General features: G+C 36.0%; 3 protein-coding genes across 5 annotated transcripts; 1 reads left to right on the forward strand and 2 right to left on the reverse strand.

Annotated features, from left to right (window-relative positions):
- The first annotated feature begins 2,571 nt into the window (after window positions 1-2,571).
- Window positions 2,572-9,752, forward strand: LOC309500676 (uncharacterized protein C1orf21 homolog). Of its 2 annotated transcripts, none has more exons than XM_082172360.1 (6): window positions 2,572-2,720; window positions 6,229-6,367; window positions 7,251-7,336; window positions 7,441-7,505; window positions 7,604-7,664; window positions 8,508-9,752. In XM_082172360.1, exons 2-6 carry the CDS (start codon window positions 6,277-6,279, stop codon window positions 8,544-8,546), a joined length of 342 nt encoding a protein of 113 aa, XP_082028486.1. In that variant the 5' UTR covers window positions 2,572-2,720; window positions 6,229-6,276; the 3' UTR covers window positions 8,547-9,752. The 2 variants fall into 2 exon arrangements, with proteins under 2 accessions (XP_082028486.1, XP_082028487.1); XM_082172361.1 differs by having other exon boundaries at window positions 6,229-6,334.
- An 804-nt stretch (window positions 9,753-10,556) lies between these two features.
- Window positions 10,557-13,609, reverse strand: tsen15 (TSEN15 tRNA splicing endonuclease subunit). Of its 2 annotated transcripts, XM_082172359.1 has the most exons (5): window positions 13,416-13,609; window positions 13,125-13,190; window positions 12,959-13,040; window positions 12,737-12,872; window positions 10,557-11,045 (listed from the first exon to the last, which is right to left on the reverse strand). In XM_082172359.1, the coding sequence occupies exons 2-5, from the start codon at window positions 13,176-13,178 to the stop codon at window positions 10,877-10,879; spliced, it is 441 nt and encodes a 146-aa protein (XP_082028485.1). In that variant the 5' UTR covers window positions 13,179-13,190; window positions 13,416-13,609; the 3' UTR covers window positions 10,557-10,876. The 2 variants fall into 2 exon arrangements, with proteins under 2 accessions (XP_082028485.1, XP_082028484.1); XM_082172358.1 differs by having other exon boundaries at window positions 13,125-13,608.
- Window positions 13,610-14,873: 1,264 nt separating this feature from the next.
- On the reverse strand, window positions 14,874-19,698 carry acbd5b (acyl-CoA binding domain containing 5b; the record flags this gene model as incomplete). The annotated part of the gene is made up of 11 exons (XM_082172357.1): window positions 19,658-19,698; window positions 19,265-19,360; window positions 19,037-19,157; window positions 18,785-18,857; window positions 18,544-18,688; window positions 18,055-18,189; window positions 17,758-17,816; window positions 16,585-16,774; window positions 15,570-15,769; window positions 15,079-15,126; window positions 14,874-14,987 (listed from the first exon to the last, which is right to left on the reverse strand). The coding sequence occupies exons 2-11, from the start codon at window positions 19,335-19,337 to the stop codon at window positions 14,874-14,876; spliced, it is 1,158 nt and encodes a 385-aa protein (XP_082028483.1). The 5' UTR covers window positions 19,338-19,360; window positions 19,658-19,698.
- Window positions 19,699-20,162: the final 464 nt, after the last annotated feature.

The raw sequence follows: 20,162 nt of genomic DNA on the forward strand, positions 1-20,162 counted from the left end.
CATTTTAAAGTATATTAAAAAAGAGAACCATTATTTTAAATTGTAATAATATTTCATAATATTACTGTTTTTTTTTGTTTTTGTTTTTTAACTGCAGGCTTGATGAGCATAAGAGACTTCTTTCAAAAACATTAAAAATAGTAACGTTTCCAAACTTTTGACTGGTACTGTATATAGGCAAGTAATAAATAAACAAATAATAATAAAATGATGTAGTTTGATAATGTTTAAATTGTTAGGATTTTTGTGCCCAACAGAGATGTAACCATATATGTGGAGAAGGGGGGGGAAGAAATCCCTGTTTGAATAATTTAAATAGTCAAATGCTTAAAATAATGATTGGATCATTATTGCAGTGATTATGATATTTCTGGCATTTTATATGTTTATATCTTCTAAACCTAATTGATGGATTATGTAGCTTATAATTTCTTAAACAACCACGTAGGAAGACTTTACAAAGTGTTGGAACTCTTGCATTGTCAATACAAGATCTTGACCAAAAAATGATGCACCTCTTGATGGAAATCATAATTTTTGGTGAATTTGGTGAAAACAACATGAAAGCACGGATCCATGCCTTGTATCAACAGTTCAGGCTGCTGGTGTTGGTTTAATGGTGTTGGTCCCATAAATCCTGATGTACGTACTTATTACATTATAAGAAGAATTGTGTCTTCGCTAATTTTAGTTATCCCAAGGTTTACCGCAGTCCGTTGGATCCAGGCCGTATCCAGATCTGATGATGGACCTGTGCCTGGACACGACGACAACGCAGTCCTGAAGTGTCAACTAGTCTCTCCCCTGTGAGGGCCTCCTTCCCTTCCCTTTACCTCTGTACAGTTAAAACGTTGTCAAAATGATTCCAGTTCACATGGACATGCGGAATCGACAAAAGATTATATATTATGAATTTTTTAGACCAGACATTGACACCAAGTCATTTGGTGAGGTCAGTTTGTAAAGAAAGACTACATGCCTGCGCACATATATTTTCAAACGCGCATACCTATGGACTAAACACGTAATACGCATGTGCACGGCATCAGCGTTTTCACAGATTCGCGTTTTTGAAGTTTACGTGGAGATGATAACTTTTTTCAAAATTTTTCAATGCTTGCACCTTGGAACCTATTTCAAGGTTTGCATTCTCGAGCCACCAGGCACTGTTTTGTGCAAATGAGCGGGCCGGAGCGCGTAAAGGGTTTTCTGTTCGAACAGTGTTGTTGTAAGCGGCCCCTAAGTTAATAACTAATGATCTTTGCAACTGATGTGAATCAATTAAAACTAACTTTAGCTGGACGATAACTTTATTCTAGAGCTGCTGTAAAGCCAAACAATCTCTGTTACTTTAATTTTCTATTATCACTATAAAGTTGTTTTGGAACAATCTATATTGTTAAAAGTGCTATAAATGAAGATGACTTGACTAATGGTGTGGAGGATATTTTCTTGGCTCACTTTGGGTCCCTCAGACAGTACCAATTGAGCATCGTTTAAACACCACAGTCTCTCTTTATGACCACATTGTTTCCATCTTCTGATGGCCACTTCTAGCAGGATAACACACATGTCACAAAACTCAACTCTTCTCAGACTGGTTTCTTGAACATTACAGTGAGTTACTAAACTCAAATATCATCCACAGTCACCAGATCTCAATCCAATAGAGCAGCTTTTGGGAGATTCTCATCATGGATGTGCAGCTGACAAATCTGCAGCAACTGCTCGATGCTTTCATGTCAATATGGACCAAGATCTCTGAGGAATGTTTTCAGCACCTTGTTGAATCTATACCACAAAGAATAAAGGAAGTTCTGGAGGGCAAAATAGCAAGGTGTATGATACTGTGTGTGTGTTTATATACAGCTATATGTGTGTATGTATGTACTTTTAGGAGAAGGGCTCTGACAACGATGCCATGCAAAGTGAGAGAGCTTAATTTAGGAATCATAAAGCACCAAATTGGCTTGTGTGTTGATATGCGTTACACGCCACAGTGGATTAACGGGTTAATTTCAAACCCACACACATATACACAGCATGTATATGAGCTTAGATCAGCCTCAACGTTTCAACAAATTATTCACGTCTGTGGACTGAGTCTTAAAATTATATTTAATTATTTATATATATATATATATATATATATATATATATATATATATCTGTTGAACAAACAGTTACAGTATAGCTATTATAATATTTTTTACAGGTTTACAGTATAAAGCACAGGTTTAGAGTTTTAAAAAATAAATATTTGAATATAGCCTAATGCTTGGTTTGGTTTTCAAAAACAATAAATATAGTCGTTTGGTTACTAAATCTGATTTTTGTATATACAACTCGGAAGGTATCAGTAAAAGATTAACAATATAGTATTTTTCATAAAAAAAAAAAAATGTTTGGTCACAAATGTACAAATTTCTTTAAAAACTATTTTATAAATGAGCAGTCCCACAAGATATGTCACACAGATATATTTGTATGTCTTTTAAACCCGTTTTTAAATATATTTTTTGCATTCTATCAATCAAGTCATCCGTTGAACTAATCGCGCTCGACTGCTTCTGTCTGTGCACACTGATCGTGTCGCTCGACGACTCTGGTTCTGTATCGATTATTCGCGGCTGTGGGCTGATCTGAATTGAGCTGGTCCCGCTTGAGCGCTTTTCTCCTGATCACGAATAGCGCTATTAAACTCTGCATCTGCACTGAAGGTAAGATTCGCTGCATAAAGTGTTTTATCATGCCCTCACCCCATTCTGCGTTCATAAAGAACAGAATTCCAGTCAAATGTGCCTTTGCGTCGCGACCATTGTTGTTGTCCTGTTCTGGTGAACATTACCAACAAAACATATCGCATCCGATTTGATTTAATGTGCGTCAATACCAGTTTGCAGCTGTAAGCGATGGTGACGATCTGCAGTGGAAGCGCAGCTAGTTTAAGGGCTTTTTGTTTATGGTTTCGTTATGAAGTGTTTATTATTATGCACATTCGCTACTAGGCCACATTGCTCGTTTGCTACAAGATGCAATGTTAGTTTTGAAAGAAAAAAACGTCACGGGTGCGCTCTGCTCTATGATGGATATTATTAATAATTCTGCTGTTAGTTGATGTTTCGTGCACAAACGTGTCGCGCTGTTCAGGATCAGCGCATGGGAACAGTTGTCACTTGTTCTGGAGCTCTGTGGTGTTTGTACGTGGTGTGAGTTAACGGTTCTGCTCTCACCTCGGAGAGCGATTAGTTCTGCCTCATTGGATTGGCTGCCGCTGCTTGCAGCTCTTTTGATGCCACACAAGGGCCCTTTATGCGCGAGCGAGGCTCCAGCTGGACCTGCTGCATGCGTGCCCTGATTGGATAATTCTCATGCACAAGAAATGACGTCTTCGAATTATAAAAGTCTGCTCTTTACAAGACCAATTTTTTAAAATTAAATTTAGTTATATGTGTGTGTGTGTATATGTGTATATATATATATATATATATATATATATATATATATATATATATATATATATATATATTAAATAGGCCTGTCAAAAGATTAATCGCGATTAATCGCATCCAAAATAAAAGTTTGTGTTTAAATAATATATGTGTGTGTACTGTGTATAATTAAATTTGTATATATAAATACACACACATGCTTGTATATATTTAAGAAAAATGTGTAATTTATATTTAAAAAAATATTTATATATAATATAAATTATATATAAATATATACACTATATATGTATGCAAAAATTTCTTAAATATATAAATGCATGTGTGTGTATTTATATATACAAAATAATTATACACAGTACACACACATATATTATGTAAACACAAACTTTTATTTTGGATGCGATTAATCTTTTGACAGCCCTAATATATATATATATATATATATATATATATATATATATATATATATATATATATATATATATATAAAATCATAAACCTGTAGTTGTTTTATTAGTTCAACCCACCATTTCTACTATTTCTAATGACATGCAATTTGACTACATTTAGGGGTGTGCGATATGAACAAAATCTTGTTTCACAATATGAATTATTTTATATTATTTTATTTTATTTTGCAATAAAGAGCTATATTATGATATGGTTATCTTTGCTTTTGTAATTTTATAATTCTTTTCAACAAGTGCAAATATTTATTCATTTATTTTTTAAATGATACACTAGAAAACAATTTGGTTTCTGGATTTTCATTGAGAAATTGCCTGTAAATGTCCCAAATAATTACAAAGAAACAGCAAGTAACACTCAATTTTTCATTATGTTTAAATGTATCATTTGAAGTTTGCCATAAGTAAAAAGCTAAAGTTAGGCTATAAATGAGCTATACCACGCTTGAATGACTTCAAACATCACCATTACTAAGGTTCTGACACATTTTTTAAAAATCTTTTTTTTTATTTACAAGTTGTAAAATTTTAATTGTAATAGTTTGTAATAGAAATAAGGCTGTACAAGTGGCTTGATGAGTACATGAGTTTTCCAATTTAACGTAATGGCGTTTCAGTTCCTCAGCCAAGTTGTGTAGCCCCTTTTAGCCACTTGTTAGCAACCACGTTTTCATCGGTGGGGTATTTTATGTCATAGAATACAACAAGAAAATATTTTGAGCTTGTGTTAACTTAACCACAGATCTTATTTCAGGCGTTTAACCAGAAACTCATTCGAAAACCCACTGGCTTCAGGACAATGCAACCTAAAATGCAAAAATACTAACTCCAGGTTTCCAGGTTTAGTACTCATTCCTGCAGCACTATTGGGCATTTCAGTTTCTCCCATTCATTGTAATATCAGTGGTCCATCTCAGCTATATACAGTCTCTGGTTAAGCTCACTTGAATTTTTATTTTTATTTTTAGATCATTAGACATGATCTAAAAGGAAACTGGTTTCTTCACCTTGAAAACCTGCCTGAAACCAGTTTAGGAGGAAATCTTAATACATTGAAACAATGTTTAGCCTAGTCATTGAATGACTTTCTGGTTATCAACTGTCCATTGTTAATGTGGTTAACTGCACCTGTGCTTACATGCAATGACATCATCATTTTTGATGATCAAGACACTTGACAAGTGTCCAAAACTTGTATAAATCTGTATAGGAATTGTTTTATTACCCCAAATATCAGCTATTATAATAGAATATGTGGAATCTTGGAATCCAATCACCATTTTATTTGTGAAAACTATCATCATATACACAACACAAACTTTAAGGTCTTCACTACAACCCGCCAATATAAAAGTTTGGTTTTTAACTTGAAGAAATTGTGACAGTAATATATTACTATTGTACAGAGGGTACTTCTCAAAGTAATAGCCTAATACTTTAAAACTATTTTTAAAGGAATAATACAAAAACATTTCTTCCATGTTTTTAATTTTAACAGTAAATCTCTGTTGTTCAGATTTTTTAAATCATGCTTTAAAACTTAACACCAATTTCTGTAATTAAGTTGTTAAAGTTTTATGAATTTACTTGATTATACATGCTTCTTGATTATTAAGACTTTATTAAACCATTAAAACTGAAAACAGAATTTGGTGGAATTTTAATTAAAAAAAATTACATTTAATAGGACTTTTTTTTCTTTCTTTCCCCCCCCCCCCCCCCCCCCCCCCCCCCGCTTAATTAGACTTGCCTTTTGATTGCTTATACAATTTAATATAACCATTATAACAGTATCCAGAAAAATTCAAATGGAATCCAGAAAAATTACAACTGAAAAAATGGAATTTCCGGGGGGGGAAAATCAACAGAATTTGCAGAAAAATTGACCTTGAGCACATGAAACCACGTACTTGTTTATGCTCTGTGCGCTTAATCTTCACAAACCTTTTTTTCTTATCAGTTCATCCCACCATTTCTACTCTCTTTCTTAACTTCTAATGACATGGAATCTGACCTGAGATCAGGCCTCGCTCTTTGCACATAAACTACACAGACGTTACTCACTGATGTCCAAACACACCAACGTCCATCGTGCTGAGGCCAGTGTCCTATTAACCCAAATTCATATCAGCTGCTCAGCACGGAGGAAACATAAATGTGACACACCCAGATATGAAGGTTAAGTTCAGTGTATATCATTCAGTACAGACGGACTAAGCTCCATGTTAGACTATGTGTCACTGTATTCTGTTTTGGTTTATTTGCTGCAGTTCTGTGCGAGCTCATACCTGTATTTGTTGTGACAGGTGCAGTAGAGAGTGCCATGCAGGAAGGAGAGGAGAGGAAGTGAGGCGATGGGCTGCACCTCAGCCAAGCAGTTGTCATCTGTACCCAGTGATGAAGAGGGCCGGGGTAAGGCCTACAGCAACGGAGATGCCTTCTCCGGTCAGTGTCCCAGCTGTGCTGTTATAATAATCTATACGATATTTATGGAGTCAGAGTTGAATTTAATTTAAAATTCCTGACTCAGTATATTGATTGAGGTAGCGAACCGAACCGTAGTGACGCTGAAGACTGAGGTAATGGCTGCTGAAAATTCAGCTTTACTATTACGGGAATAAATAACATGAATTTAATTGTAATAATATTTCACAATATTACAGTTTTTACTGTATTTTATCTATATAAAATTAGCAAATGCTGCATTGGGGAGCGTAAGAGACATCTTTCAAAAACATTAAAAGCTTTCATTGATGTTTTATGTTGTTTATACATATTGTACTTCATCTAACTAAATTATAATTATTGTAATTGTAACTAAATGTTGACAACATTTCTACTCCTGCTGTAAATTGATGAGCAAAAAACCGTCAGAAAAAACCCAAGTGGTTTATATTTGAAGCTCTTGGTGGGGAATGCAGGAAATTACTAGGCAGTTTTTACATTCCTATTAGTGTAAGTAGTGATTTAGCTGGTGCTTTTTACCAAAGTGAATTACAGTTCAGCTATTATAGAGACAATCCCCTCTGGAGGAACCTGGATTTAACTTCCCTTGAAACAGTGATCACAGGCCATGCCTTGTTCTTGTGGGGCTTGAACACGTAACCTTAAAGTCTATATAAAATAAAAATTTACTAAATTTACTTTTTTAGTTCCTGGTTTTATTGGACATGATCCCTTAGGTCTGTTATCTGTTATCCATAATCCACTACAAACATACATTTTGGTCCCATCCTACGTTTTTGTTGAATATCCTGAAAAGTAAATTAATTACTAAAGTAAAATGGATTAAGAATCCTGTTTCCAGTTGACTCTTTCTGTGTTGTAGATGAGTATAAACTGAAAGGAGTTGAGAAGGTGAAGTACATGCATGGAGAAGAGGAGCGGGCGAACTCACGAAACCAAGAGAACTTGGTAATGATTAATACATCCTATATATATATGATACATTATGTATCTCCTCATAATCATTTTATCTTCCTGGAGAACATTTATTTTTCCTCTTGTATGTGTTTCAGGAAAAGAGCACACTTTTGCACAAGGGCAGGCATAAAGATGCCACCGGAAATGGTAATAAGATAAGGTGAGTTTGTGTTTGGTTTCAGCTCTTGAGTATTAAGAATTCAGCAATAGAGAGAAGACGACCAATGAGATGTTCACCAAGCCTTGACTGTTCCTCAGTATCCACTCTTCAGAGAGCCAGCAGGAGTTCTTCAAGATGCTGGATGAGAAGATTGAAAAGGTATGTGATATAGCATCACTCATACTTAGGGTGAGGGGCCATTTAGGGAAGTCCCTAAAGCCCAAAGTATACTTTTTACGTGTACACTAGGGCAGGGGTAGGCATGTTCAGTCATAGAGAGCCGCTGTCCTGGCAGGACAGCCAAACTCTGCCTCCTTTGACTTGAGGAGAGGTCTGCTATTACATTTCTAAAGGCCAATTCACACTGCACAGACAGCTCGGTCGGGATTTGTCGGATCAGTGTGTTACCCTGTCTAATTGCCATTGGACGGTGCCTATTTTCGCCTATTCAACATGTTGAAATCTGCATTTGTCGGGTCGTGAAATGTCTGAGAAATTATGTTCTATAATCTGGTGATTGTCCGCGTTGGTCTGTCAGTGAAGTGTGACATGACCTTAAGTGATTTGATGAATGATTTTTGCCAAAGGCACCAGAATATCATATAGAGACTTTGAGATGGGTTATTTTAAATTAGCGCTAACAACCACATAGTCATCAGAACAGAACACCTTACACCGTGTCTATACTCGGCGCAGAAATATCCTGAGGCTGGATGTGTCAAAGTGACTGTTGCAAATCCATTTGTCCTTTGTATCAGAAGTAGCAAGCACATGGAGTACGTCAGAAATAGAACGAGGCATCAATTTGCTGTTGGAAATTTGTAATGTCGCACTACATCCAGCGTAGACAGTGTTATATTATAAGGGGTTCTGTAGTCTTTTGTCACTTTGCGTCGCTCGCATCCGGCGTGGACGCGGCGTTTGCATTGTAGCTGCGAGAACATTTGAAAATCTAGCCTGTCTTTATTTGCCATTTATTCAGAGGTACTTTTACTTTTACAGGGACGGGACTACTGCTCGGAGGACGAGGATATGACATAGCATGCCGAGACGTTTGATTCGGGCCAACATTGAGTCAATCCTGTCCCAAAGTTCCTTACTACTCCTTTTCATGCCTCCTTACCCAACGGGTACTAATCTTCAAGAGCGTGGGGTTAAGTGACTTTCAGCCCTGTTATTCACTCCGTTTACAGTCCACACTCTCCCAAACGTCTTACAGGTCAGTATTTGAGACTCTTGAGGACTAGTATTTAAACGGTAGGGGGGCACAGAAAGGCAATGGTTAAGGAGACTTGGGATTTGGCCCAAGTTTTGAATGGGAAAGCCATTTTCAGACTGTTCCTCGATCCCTTGCCTTACACTACCCATAAGCCTTCTCCTACTCATAGACTACATTCAGTGGAGAGAGCCATGCAGAGAATCCTGGATTTCACGCTCCCTTTGATATGGACACTACACGTGGTGGACCAGCGGTGGAGATGATATCTCCTAAGGAGGACTTGCTTACCGAGAGACTTGCGTGATTCTGTCCATGCTGTTGAGACACAGGAAGTGAAAGAATATGGACAGAAACACGAGGCCATTTCTAGCATTCCAGTTTTTTTTTTTTATTATGTGAGCAAGTATTTTTCACCCACAGTGTTTTATGTACGTGTCTTTTTGACCTTTTTCTTTGAGTTGTTACAACGCTCAGGACAGCAGTGCTGTATGTATCATCACTAGATTTGTTGTTGGATGAGAGCAGTGCAGTTCCTTCAGGGCCGGTCTTGAGGACATGTTGGACAGTGGAGATAGATCACAGCATCTAGCCATGTTTAGAGACGCCAATTACAGTATCTTAAGGTCATGTATTTTGCAGATACTCCATTTTGTTCTATATAACAGGAAGATGTCATAAGTTCTCTTGACATTTATATTCACTTTTCTTTAGTTGTAAACCAGTACAAGTTTCAAAACCAGCCTTCAGAAAGTTTTACACAGATAAGTTTTATTATCAGGAAGTGCTTCTTCCTTTTACAGTATGACAGTAACTTGCCATAGCCTTAAGCACACAGCGTTTTCTTTTCTGATATGAGAGACAAAAGTAAGCCATTAATTTCTGTATTTTCACACTAAAGTGAATACCCCACATGTATGCTTAGGTTCTCTATGTACCTACCACAGTTGGGCCAAACATTAATGCCAAAAATGCAGTAAATGTGATGCAGAGTGAAGGAATGAATAAATAAATACACATTGACCAACTAACCAAGGACAAGCAATGGCAACTGGTTTATGGATGTATTTTCCAGCTCTGTATTGTTAATGTTAAAAGTGTCTATTCACCCAAAAATGAAAACTGTCATTTACTCACATTGATAGAGCAAATACATGGAGCAAATCAAATATGGTAAACAGAAGCTGAACCGAGCTTGCTTGACGTGCTAGAACAAAGCTCAGTGGTTCTTGCATGTTTAAAGGGATAGTTCACCCTAAAATGGAAATTCTCTCATCATTTACTCACCCTCATGTTGTTCCAAACCTGCATAAAAGATATTTTGAAGAATCTCTGTAACCAGACGGTTGATGAACCCCACTGACTTCCATATAATTTTTTTTCCCATAATATGGAAGTCAATGGGGCCTTGAGCCTGTTTGTTTACCAATATTCTCCAAAATATCTCCTTTTGCGTTCAGCAGAAGAAATAAACTTATACAGGGTTGGAACAACTTTGAGTAAATGATGACAGATTTAAAATTTTTGGGTGAACTATCCCTTTAAGCAAGTACGATCGAGCTTCCGTTTACCATATTTGATGAGCTCTATGTATGTGTTGATCAATGTTTATATGTGAATAAAATACTACATTTATAAAAGATCACGTCTCTTCAGAAGATTTGGATTAAACCCCTTGATTCATACAGATTACTTTTTTACGTCTGAACTTTTTTGAGCGTCGAAGTTTTAGTGGAATGGACTTTCAATGAAGACAGAAATCTATCAGGTTTCTGCTTGTGTTTCGAAGAGGAACAAGTCTTCTGGATTTGGAATGACAGGGTGAGTAAACGAAGATGGTTTCAACAATAAAAACAATTTATTTTGCAGCTTTCTCTGTTTGATTTTTTGGGGAATTATGAAATGTGTAATTTTACACATCTGTCATTTCAAGTATTTGAGTAAAAAAGAAAAAGCAGCTCATTGGTGTTGTCCAAGTGTAATACTGCAAGAAGTTGTCTTACATGTCCAAATATGGTCCGTTCCTTAGATTATCTTATCAATTCAGTCTCTCTTCAAGGACAGTACAAGTTCATAAATGCATTTAAACCAGCCTCCATCAGTCATAATACTACCCAATCCACACATCAGATCACAATCTGCCTGGGTGCTCATCTCACGTCTGTAACCTCCGTTTGCGATGCTGTCGGCGGCCTTGGTCTTGGATCTCCACTGGAGGGTCAGGGGTCAGAAGGCCATCACACAGCCTCTGGTACACCAGACTGGAGTCAGAAGCCACTGCACACAAGAGCATCGGGACACCTCTGTCCAATATAGTCCGCAACCTATAAAGATTCAATTGTCACATTTATTAAAGCATAATAATCTGATTAAGTGATGAGGTTTATAAAGCAGTCAAGTGTATTCCTGAAGTTTCTGGTCTTTACCTCAAACTATCTTAACACCTTATGATTGATACATCTTTATATATTTCTTGTTAGTGATATGAGATGTCCATGCATCTAAAATGGAAAATCTATAAAACAAAGTTTCATTATTTATTAATGTTTGTAAATGCTATGAATACAAGTTATTATAAAGCATTACCTTTAAAAATAAGTAAAAAGAAGGGTACCTTTTAAGAAGAGTAAAACAGAAATGGGAGTTGGTTCTCAGCCAACAGCGTGAGGCAAGGGGTGTGGCTACCTGTTTGTTCGACCAATAGCAGACAGGGAGTCTTTTAATTCCATTTTGTGTTGCTTCTAGGGGCCGTGTAAATCTCTTAACAGCTAGTGATGGGAGAAACTACGCCTTTTGAAACTGAATCAATTGAGCAACTGCTTCGCGAGACGATTCACTGTTTCGAAGCTCTCGAAAGACAGTGGCTGCTGGTCAAAATGGTGTAAATGCAATGAAAACTAATATGTAACATCAAAATATGTAATAATAATCATATAATTAAATATAAAAAAGCGTTCTTTTATTAATGCGTAGTGCTTGTTTTGTGTTGTTAGGCAGGTTCTGGCAAACTAGGTCAATTAGAAGCAATTAAATATGCACCTTTTTGTATTATATAGCCTATAAGTATTAAAATTCAATAAATTAATTAAAAATTAAACCACATTATAAACACTCGATCATGGGTTCACCAAACCAACACCATCTAGCAGAGGACGGTCCAATCGGAATTATGAAATGTTTCGAAACCAAGGTTCGTCACTTGCGAATTTGATACAACCCAGCAAACAGAGGCCACGTCCGAAATCACATACTCTCGAGTAGATACTTATTTTGAATAAGTAATTACTTCACAACCACTAAAAAAAGTATGTTCTAAATAGTATGTATGTAGTGTGTAGTATGAATGTAATCCGGATGTACAACATTCGCCATGTTGTCATAATCATGTGACCTAGCAGTACGTTGCTTTAATGCCATTTACAAATGCTCTCCCGTGGCCTCATGGGATAGTAAAGTGTCCATCATATGCACACTTCAGAATCTCACCAGGAGTAGTAGATCATCCGGGTACTTTTTGCCTACTCTTTTATAAGTCCTGTAAATTCTTTTCATAATTCTTTTGTCACATTTCGCATACTATATAGTAGGGAAGTATGCGATTTCGGATGCAGCCAGAATGTTTCCTCCAATGCTCCCATATGGTTACCATTTTTATTGGAACCAAATAAGAAAATTCTGGGAACGTTCTTTTTTGGTAACGGAAAGCTAACCTTTCCAGAACATTGCAGGGAGTTTTTTGTTTTGTTTGTGACAACCTAAATGGAACCAATACAGAACATCCCCTAATGGTTATATTTAGGTTTGTTTTTATAACCAAAAATGAACCTTCCCACAACACTGCCATGGAGGTTTTATCTTTGACCACCTAAAGGGGGATTGTTAGCTGGGAGTGATTTTGAAACAAGAGATGTTTTTTTTAAGCGCCCTTCAGGACTTCCAGCAGCTTTGATACTTCACAGCCGAAGAGCTGCTTAGTAATGACAGTGTTACAGTAAATGCTGACTGTGTCTCCTACTCTCTGTGTTTGATGGATCTGTGTGAAGGCAGAGGGTAGATCATCTGAACTGCTTCTCCTTCCTTCTCTCGACCCTCCAGCAGAACGGCCTGTAACTCTGGCCAGGAAACTCCAACCACCTCCTTCCATTTACGCACTTCAAAGGAATAGAAAAAAAAAAGAAAAGGTTATTTAGTCTCTTTTCTATATTCCTAACTAACAACTACTTTGATTTTTCCTCACCCTCCGTCAGTTCCATGTACACCAGGAAAGCAGCATATACTTGAGCACTGTCACCGACATCTAAATGCATCAGGTCTTGGTACTAAAGAGGAGAACAAATGAAATGTCACTTGTCCAAACATGCAGTGTATCAATTTATCACAACCGGAATGTGAGTCGCTCTTACGACGGCGTGCTGCTGGATCCAGTTCGGAGGATCTGCTCGATTTGCTTCGTCCATCAAACCCTCCTCCTGCATTTTTCCATAAACCGAAAATCTAATCAATCTTTTCAGATTTACCACGTGCACATACAATCGTCTTCACTCGTAAATTACGACTAACTGCGATGGCATGTCTTATGAATATTAAGTACGTTGCTTTGTAACTTTACTGGAGCGTCCAATCACGCGAGGAAGTTAATATTCATGAGGCAATATCAGAGACGTCCATTCGCCAGCTGACTGGCGTTTACATACCGTGTTCTAGTAGTAAACTATCCGTCCTAAATAGTGTTTATGTCCGAAAAAGAAGATAGCTGTCTCGTTAGTCAATGACTTAATAGTTTTTTCATAGACGTCTGCTTTCAGACCACCTTTCAAATCTCCTTGCTTCCCTGCTACCACGTGCACAGCCTGATAAGTTAGCAACAAGCTTTTGAACACAATCAGATTGTTATTGTCCTGTCTTTAATTGCGTCCGTGTAGAAAACACTACAGTATCTCAATGGGCCCACGTGAAGTCACTTTGATTTGAGGAGGAATCTTTAATATTTAGTAATCTACAGATTGTACAGATGCGTGTCTATCTATCGATCTATTTATCTACGTTATCTGTCTTAAGCAGTCAAACATACAACAAGTATCCTTTCAAATTCTTTATTCACATTACAAAAGAATTGCCTGCTTGACAATAACAACAACAGACTTATAAGTACTGTATGCCTGTAGCTTATAAAAATAAACTACTTAAATTCTTGTAGCCTACTTACAATGGTCCACACTCCACATAAAAAGTATAGCTATACTCTAGAAGACATTTATATCAGAAATATTTCAAGTCTGTGTTGTTTAGCTTGTCTCTTTGGTACAGTGAATTAATCCACACATTTTATTTTTATTTTCAATCCCCTATTTGGAAAAGCTGCAACATATAATATTCCTTGGCATTTGGTCTCTGTCCATGTCAAAATACTTAATTTTTCCAGCATTTCTCCACTTTGAAATGTAATCTTTCGAAGCAAATGAAAAATGAGTAATGTGTTGATCTTTTAAAGGCTGAGATGGATTAAAACGACTGTAAGCTAACTGCATTGAAAGTCATACAAATCACAAACACAATAGAAAAGGTATGATTATTATATACACGACTGTTCAAAAGCCTATCCAAAATACAGTAAAATCAGTTATGTGAAATATTTTTACAATTCAACTATTTGAATATATTTTAAAATGTAGTTTATTCCTGTGAATTTTCAGCATCATTACTCCAGTCTTCAGTGTCACATGATCCTTCAGAAATCATTTTAACATGATGATTTGCTGCTAAAAATAAATAAATCACTATTATTATCAGTGTGCTGCTCAACATTTTTGTGGAAACAGTGATACATTTTCCAGAATTCTTTGATGAATAAAATGTTGAAATGAACAGCATTTATTCTGATGGATATCATATAACATTATGACTGTCCTTGCTGAATACTATTCATTTCTGAGGTTAGGGTGACATCATAGCGTTCACGGTTATGATATATCCAGATATATCCAGACCGTCTGAAAGTCCTCCTGATGGTATACAGTTGGTATCTGATTCTTCACTTCACTCTTAACCATCTAAAACCACAACAAAGATGCAATGCACACATGTTTTACTCCCAAAAAAATTCTGTTGAAAAAAAGTGTTGAGATATAGCCTAGTTAACAGCACAGCTTTGCTTACCTCCTCCTCTTCAGTAAGTAAAACTGCACCAGCCAGTGCACAGCAAACGGCCAGATAACTGTCAGCACCGCGGCGAAGGGGGGCGAGTTTAAAGTCCACCAGGACCATCTCTGAAACACAGATACAATTAAACATTTCTGTTCATATAAAGCGGAATTTCATACTATTGCATTCCACGTATTTGGCGTCATATAAACAGACCTTTTTTGATGGCTTGGAGTTCAAAGTTTTGAGAGGAGGGATTTCAGCCTAAAATCAAACATAAGCCAATAAATAATTAAATGAATAGCAACTTTAACTGTTCTGAAGGTTTTAGAATTATTGAAGGTGATTATGTTGTTTAATGGTATTTATTTACCATAAAATGTAATGTTAAGATGCTGAAAATTCAGTTTTGTCATCACAGGAAAAAAATACATTTGAACATATATTTTTTATTTACCGTAAATTTCATGTCTCATCCGCTTTTTTTTTTTAGCTTGTTATGCTGCATGATTTTGCAAACTGGTATTTCTTACCATATTATTTTAATGCATGTCTTCATTATAAACACGCTGGTTTGTAACACAAATTGTTTTAACATTTACTGCACAGAAAAAAATAAGGTGGATTAAACAGATCCAGTCTTCGGAATCTACAGTCTAGACTTGTGGTTACATGTATTGAGCCATATATTTTGATTCTGGTCTTACTTGTGATGCCGTAAGATGTTCCAGTGTGGTCAGTCTGTGCAGCACATCCTGCATGTTGTCCTGTAACTGTGACAGTATCACAGCGATCTCTTTGTTAAACGCTCTTTTGTCCGTTCTGTCTTCTGTCTCCCAGCGCTGACCATTTCCTTGGAAACTGCACTCATGTTTGTCAGGTAGGCTAGTCCCCATTAACCGATGGCCTGAGAGTATATAAAAAAAATCATCCATTTATGCTTCAACTAATTCCCAGACACATATCAAACATAGAAACTGTTATATAATTAAACAGTATATACCTAAATTGTAATGACTAAGCATTTAAATATCATCTTACAAAGACATTATGTTGAGAGATTTAGAGCAACAACTGATATATTTGTATTTTATGTAAGTCGTCTGTACTGTTATAAAGATCGTATCGATTTATATCACATGCTATCAGAATTTCATATTATCTTTTGGCCATATAAATATCAGCAACTGCACCAAATTGAATATTTTTGCTCAATTTGGGCCTCTGAATAAATTGAGGTGTTTTTTTCCTCCTTGAATTTGAGCTCCATATTCTCCTGTTTCAAACTATATGAGCAATAAAAACATGATGTATCAAATATTATACTCAACAAAAAAACACAAATGCAAAAAATTTCAGATTTTGTATAAAGATTCAATAAACTCTTCCATTTTTAAAAATATATATATTTTTTTTACTATTATTTCATATCATTTACAGAGTTAAAATGATCTGCAAGTGTGTATTTTCTTTCTTTTTATAATACAAATACAAGCCCATGGTGATGAAAGGAAATAAATATCAATATAAACTATAATGAATGCCACAATGCAATATTAGAGTCTTGCCTTATTAGGAAATTATTTCCTAGGAGAAGTATAATAGTATTCACTCCCATTGTAAGTTATACAAATGCTGGTGGAAAATTGGCTTGTTGATCACATTATTGCTTGCTGACGTCATGGTGCTCAAGACTTATTCAAACACTGACTGGAGCCCAACCTCTTCCTCTGCCTGGGGAGATTCTGTCAGTTTGGACGGTTCCAAGCGTCGGCGGGTGGGGGACGGGGGGTGTCACTCCCTGTGGTTTTCCATCCTGACTCCCACACTGAGGCTCTCTGTTTCCCCCTTGTTGCATGTTGGCCCCAACCACGTTCACTTCTGCCAAATGGACCCTGGGAACTCCTGAACCCTAGGGAGAGCATCGCATACTACCATTTATTTAGCTCTGACATGACATGTCATGACAAACAAATGCATTTCTTCCTTTGGTTCTCTCTCTCTCTCCAAAAAAATGTCACAAGCATATTCTTGTGCTAACTATCAACTGGTGGACTTCAGCTGATGTCACTTAATCCATGTTTTGCCAAGGATTTCAAGTCATACTTAGTTTTTTGCCAGGAATCACACAGCCCTTCCAAATATCTGCTGATGTATGATGCATCAGAGTGACCTTAAATAGCATGATGGATTCAACCCAGTTATAGATCTCTTAATGATTGTTGTTTCAAGGGTTTGTCTGAAGTTAATCAGCTTATTAATAGGAACATTGAAAGAACTGGAGTGAATCTCACAAAACATGGCCAGGTCATATTACACGCCAAAATTAAAAGAAACCTTTTTTGTTTTATTTTATTTTTGATAAACTTAATGATAAGTCATTTGATCAGACTTTTACATTGTTACAAAAATTCGTTTTCAAATAAATGCTGTTATTTTGAATTTAGCATTCATCAAAGAATACTGGAAAAAATATATTATTGTTTCCACAACTGTGATAATATTAAGAATAATTTCTTGAGCAGCAATTCATCATATTATAATGATTTCTGAAGGATCATGTGACACTGAAGACTGGAGTAATGATGCTGTAAATTCAGCTTTGCATCACAGGAATAAATTACATTTTAAAACATATTCAAATAGAAAACTGTTATTTTACATTTATTTTACAATATCACAGCTTTAACTGTATTTTTGATCAAATAAATTCAGCCTTGGTGAGCATGAGAGACTTCTTTCAAAAACATTAAATAATTTGACCAACCTTATTAATAAAATATGTTTTTTTTATTATGCAAAATATAATCTTTTTTATTTCTTATACTTGATTTTGAGGTGCAATATGTTTTTGAGCCTGTGAAAGAATTGAAAACATCAGTATAAAGACTGTACCTTCTCTTGTGTTGCTGGTTTTTCCATTGAGCAGCTGTATGGCTCACCATCTGAGTCATCTGTGTGATATTTGGTAAGAATGATGTCATCAAATAATATTTTTTAAACACACAGTTTATAACAGACACGTTATTTACATTATCTGCCAATGTAATTTCATTAAATGGCTGCAGAATCTTTTCTAATCAGAATGCAAAAACCAAAATGTTGTATCCTCCAACTCAACTGAAGGTTGTGCTATACAGTGTAACTTTGGCCCGGACACAAAAATGCAAACTAATGGAAACAAAAACATACCATACGCCAGTTCCTCGTCTTCTTCCTCAGTGTTGAGAGAACTATGAGTGTCATTGGTTGAGGAAGTCACACTGTTCTCCTCACTTTCATTAAACACTGGTAAACGTCCTCTCTCTGCTGCATGGGTGCTCGAGTCTGCAGGATAAAAAAGTCCTTAAATACAGTAGTATGAATCATTTCAGGAGATTCAAACACATTTTACTCACAAAAAAACAGCTCTCTGTCTTGAAAATTGTTTCACAATATAAAGGCATAAAGTTGTTGCTTGTACCTTTCTTCTTCTCATCCATCTCCATGTCATCTTCTATATTTCCCTCATTACTTTCATTTTCCCCCTCCTCAACTTTCTCATCATCATCATCATCATCATCATCAACAACTTTTCCATCTTTAGTGCTTCCTGTTTCTACATTCATTAAAATGTTAATTAAAGGAGCTCAAATAAGGTCAGATATTATGGTAAAGGAATTTAAATAATAGGAGATGTACCTGTGGATAATAGTGCTGCTTTACTGGTCGCATCATCATCATCATCATCATCATCCTCATCCTCATCCTCCACAATTTCATAAAATGGATCAAGAGCGTCCAATAATTCTGCCATCCTGTCTGTGACTGGGAGGGTTTCTATTATCTATGATAAAACATTTGATTGTTTGTGGTTTAAACTATTTTTAGTGATACCTCAATATGAGAGAGCTTCATCTCTGTAATCTATACAACTACCAACCAATTGTATTTCCTGAACATATTCCATCATGGCTTGGTCCTTTGATATGTTTCCCAGGGCTTTCCATGCCTCCCTGCAAACAACACGTGTCTGGGTTTAATATGCGTATCTGGCTTGATGCTCAAGTTATTCTTTAAAGCATTCTTTAGATATAACAACATCAACATTTCTGTTAAAATAAACACTAAATTCATTAAGAACATGTAGTTCTAAATAATCTGAAAAATCATTCTTTCAGTGGATGAGAATTACCATTTAGCCTTGCCAATAGGATCCCAAGAGTTTGGTTTTTGGGTGTTACAAGGTCCTGCTGTAGCTTGTTTGTAGTAACTGTATAACATAACCAGCATATCATCGGACAGGTCATACGAGCCTGTGTGAAATGAGGAAAGAATGATTAAAAATACGTTTTTTTATGTTGTTGTTATTTATAAATGAAACCATGAAGTTCAATACTTGACATTCATATTTAGGTATTACCATCCTCAGGTATATTTCTGATGACTTTGACAGCTGCTTCAAACCTCCTTTGAATAGATTTGGGATCTTCCATGGTCCTTTATCTCATGGACAGGTCTGCACATCATAATTGACAGATGTCAGCAAATTAGAAACATTTAACAAATAGACGTGGATGAAAAAGCAAATCACGTTAATAAGGTAGTAATTTAAATGCAGACTTAATTCTTATTTGATATGTTAATTATATTTGGTAATGAACAACTTTGGTTAATAAGTTTAATATCAGCAATTTCATTAACCTTTCGCCAAACTAAGAAATCACCGTCTAAACTCTGACAAATTGCCTTCAAGAGTAGGAAAAATGCCATTGAACAACAAAAAAGAACTCTGAATAACTACTGAATAACTCACCTCCTGTGTTTCGTCCATCTGAAAATGCTGCTAAGGTGTCCTAGGTATTAACTGAAACAGGTGCAGTTTGGGTGATGTAGTTTCCAATGAAGCTGACCTCTATAGTAATTAATGGAATGTAGAGCGCTTTAGCCTACAGGATCCACAATGCCTAGCGAAAGGATATTTAAACGTCTTTTACTCGTGCTAAGATAGGAGCTGCCTCCAGATGGATAATTTCTGACAATTCAGAATATATAGTAGTATACAGAAGTGTCTCTATTATAAAACAACATCCTAAAGTTGTCTTTTATTTATTTTATAAGATCGTCACTGTTAAATCGCTATCACCACGGTACAGCAGTATTGTATTATTTTTATATTATAAGCCTATCATACCCGTTAGACGTGGTTCACTGAAAAACCAACGATGATCTCATTAACATACATTAAAGCTTAAAACTCCAACACATAATGTATTATGTGCTTAAATGTTAACTAAAAAAGAATGCCCACGACAGTGGAC

This window comes from Leuciscus leuciscus (assembly GCF_965113295.1).
Source record: "Leuciscus leuciscus genome assembly, chromosome: 6".
NCBI lineage: Eukaryota > Metazoa > Chordata > Actinopteri > Cypriniformes > Leuciscidae > Leuciscus > Leuciscus leuciscus.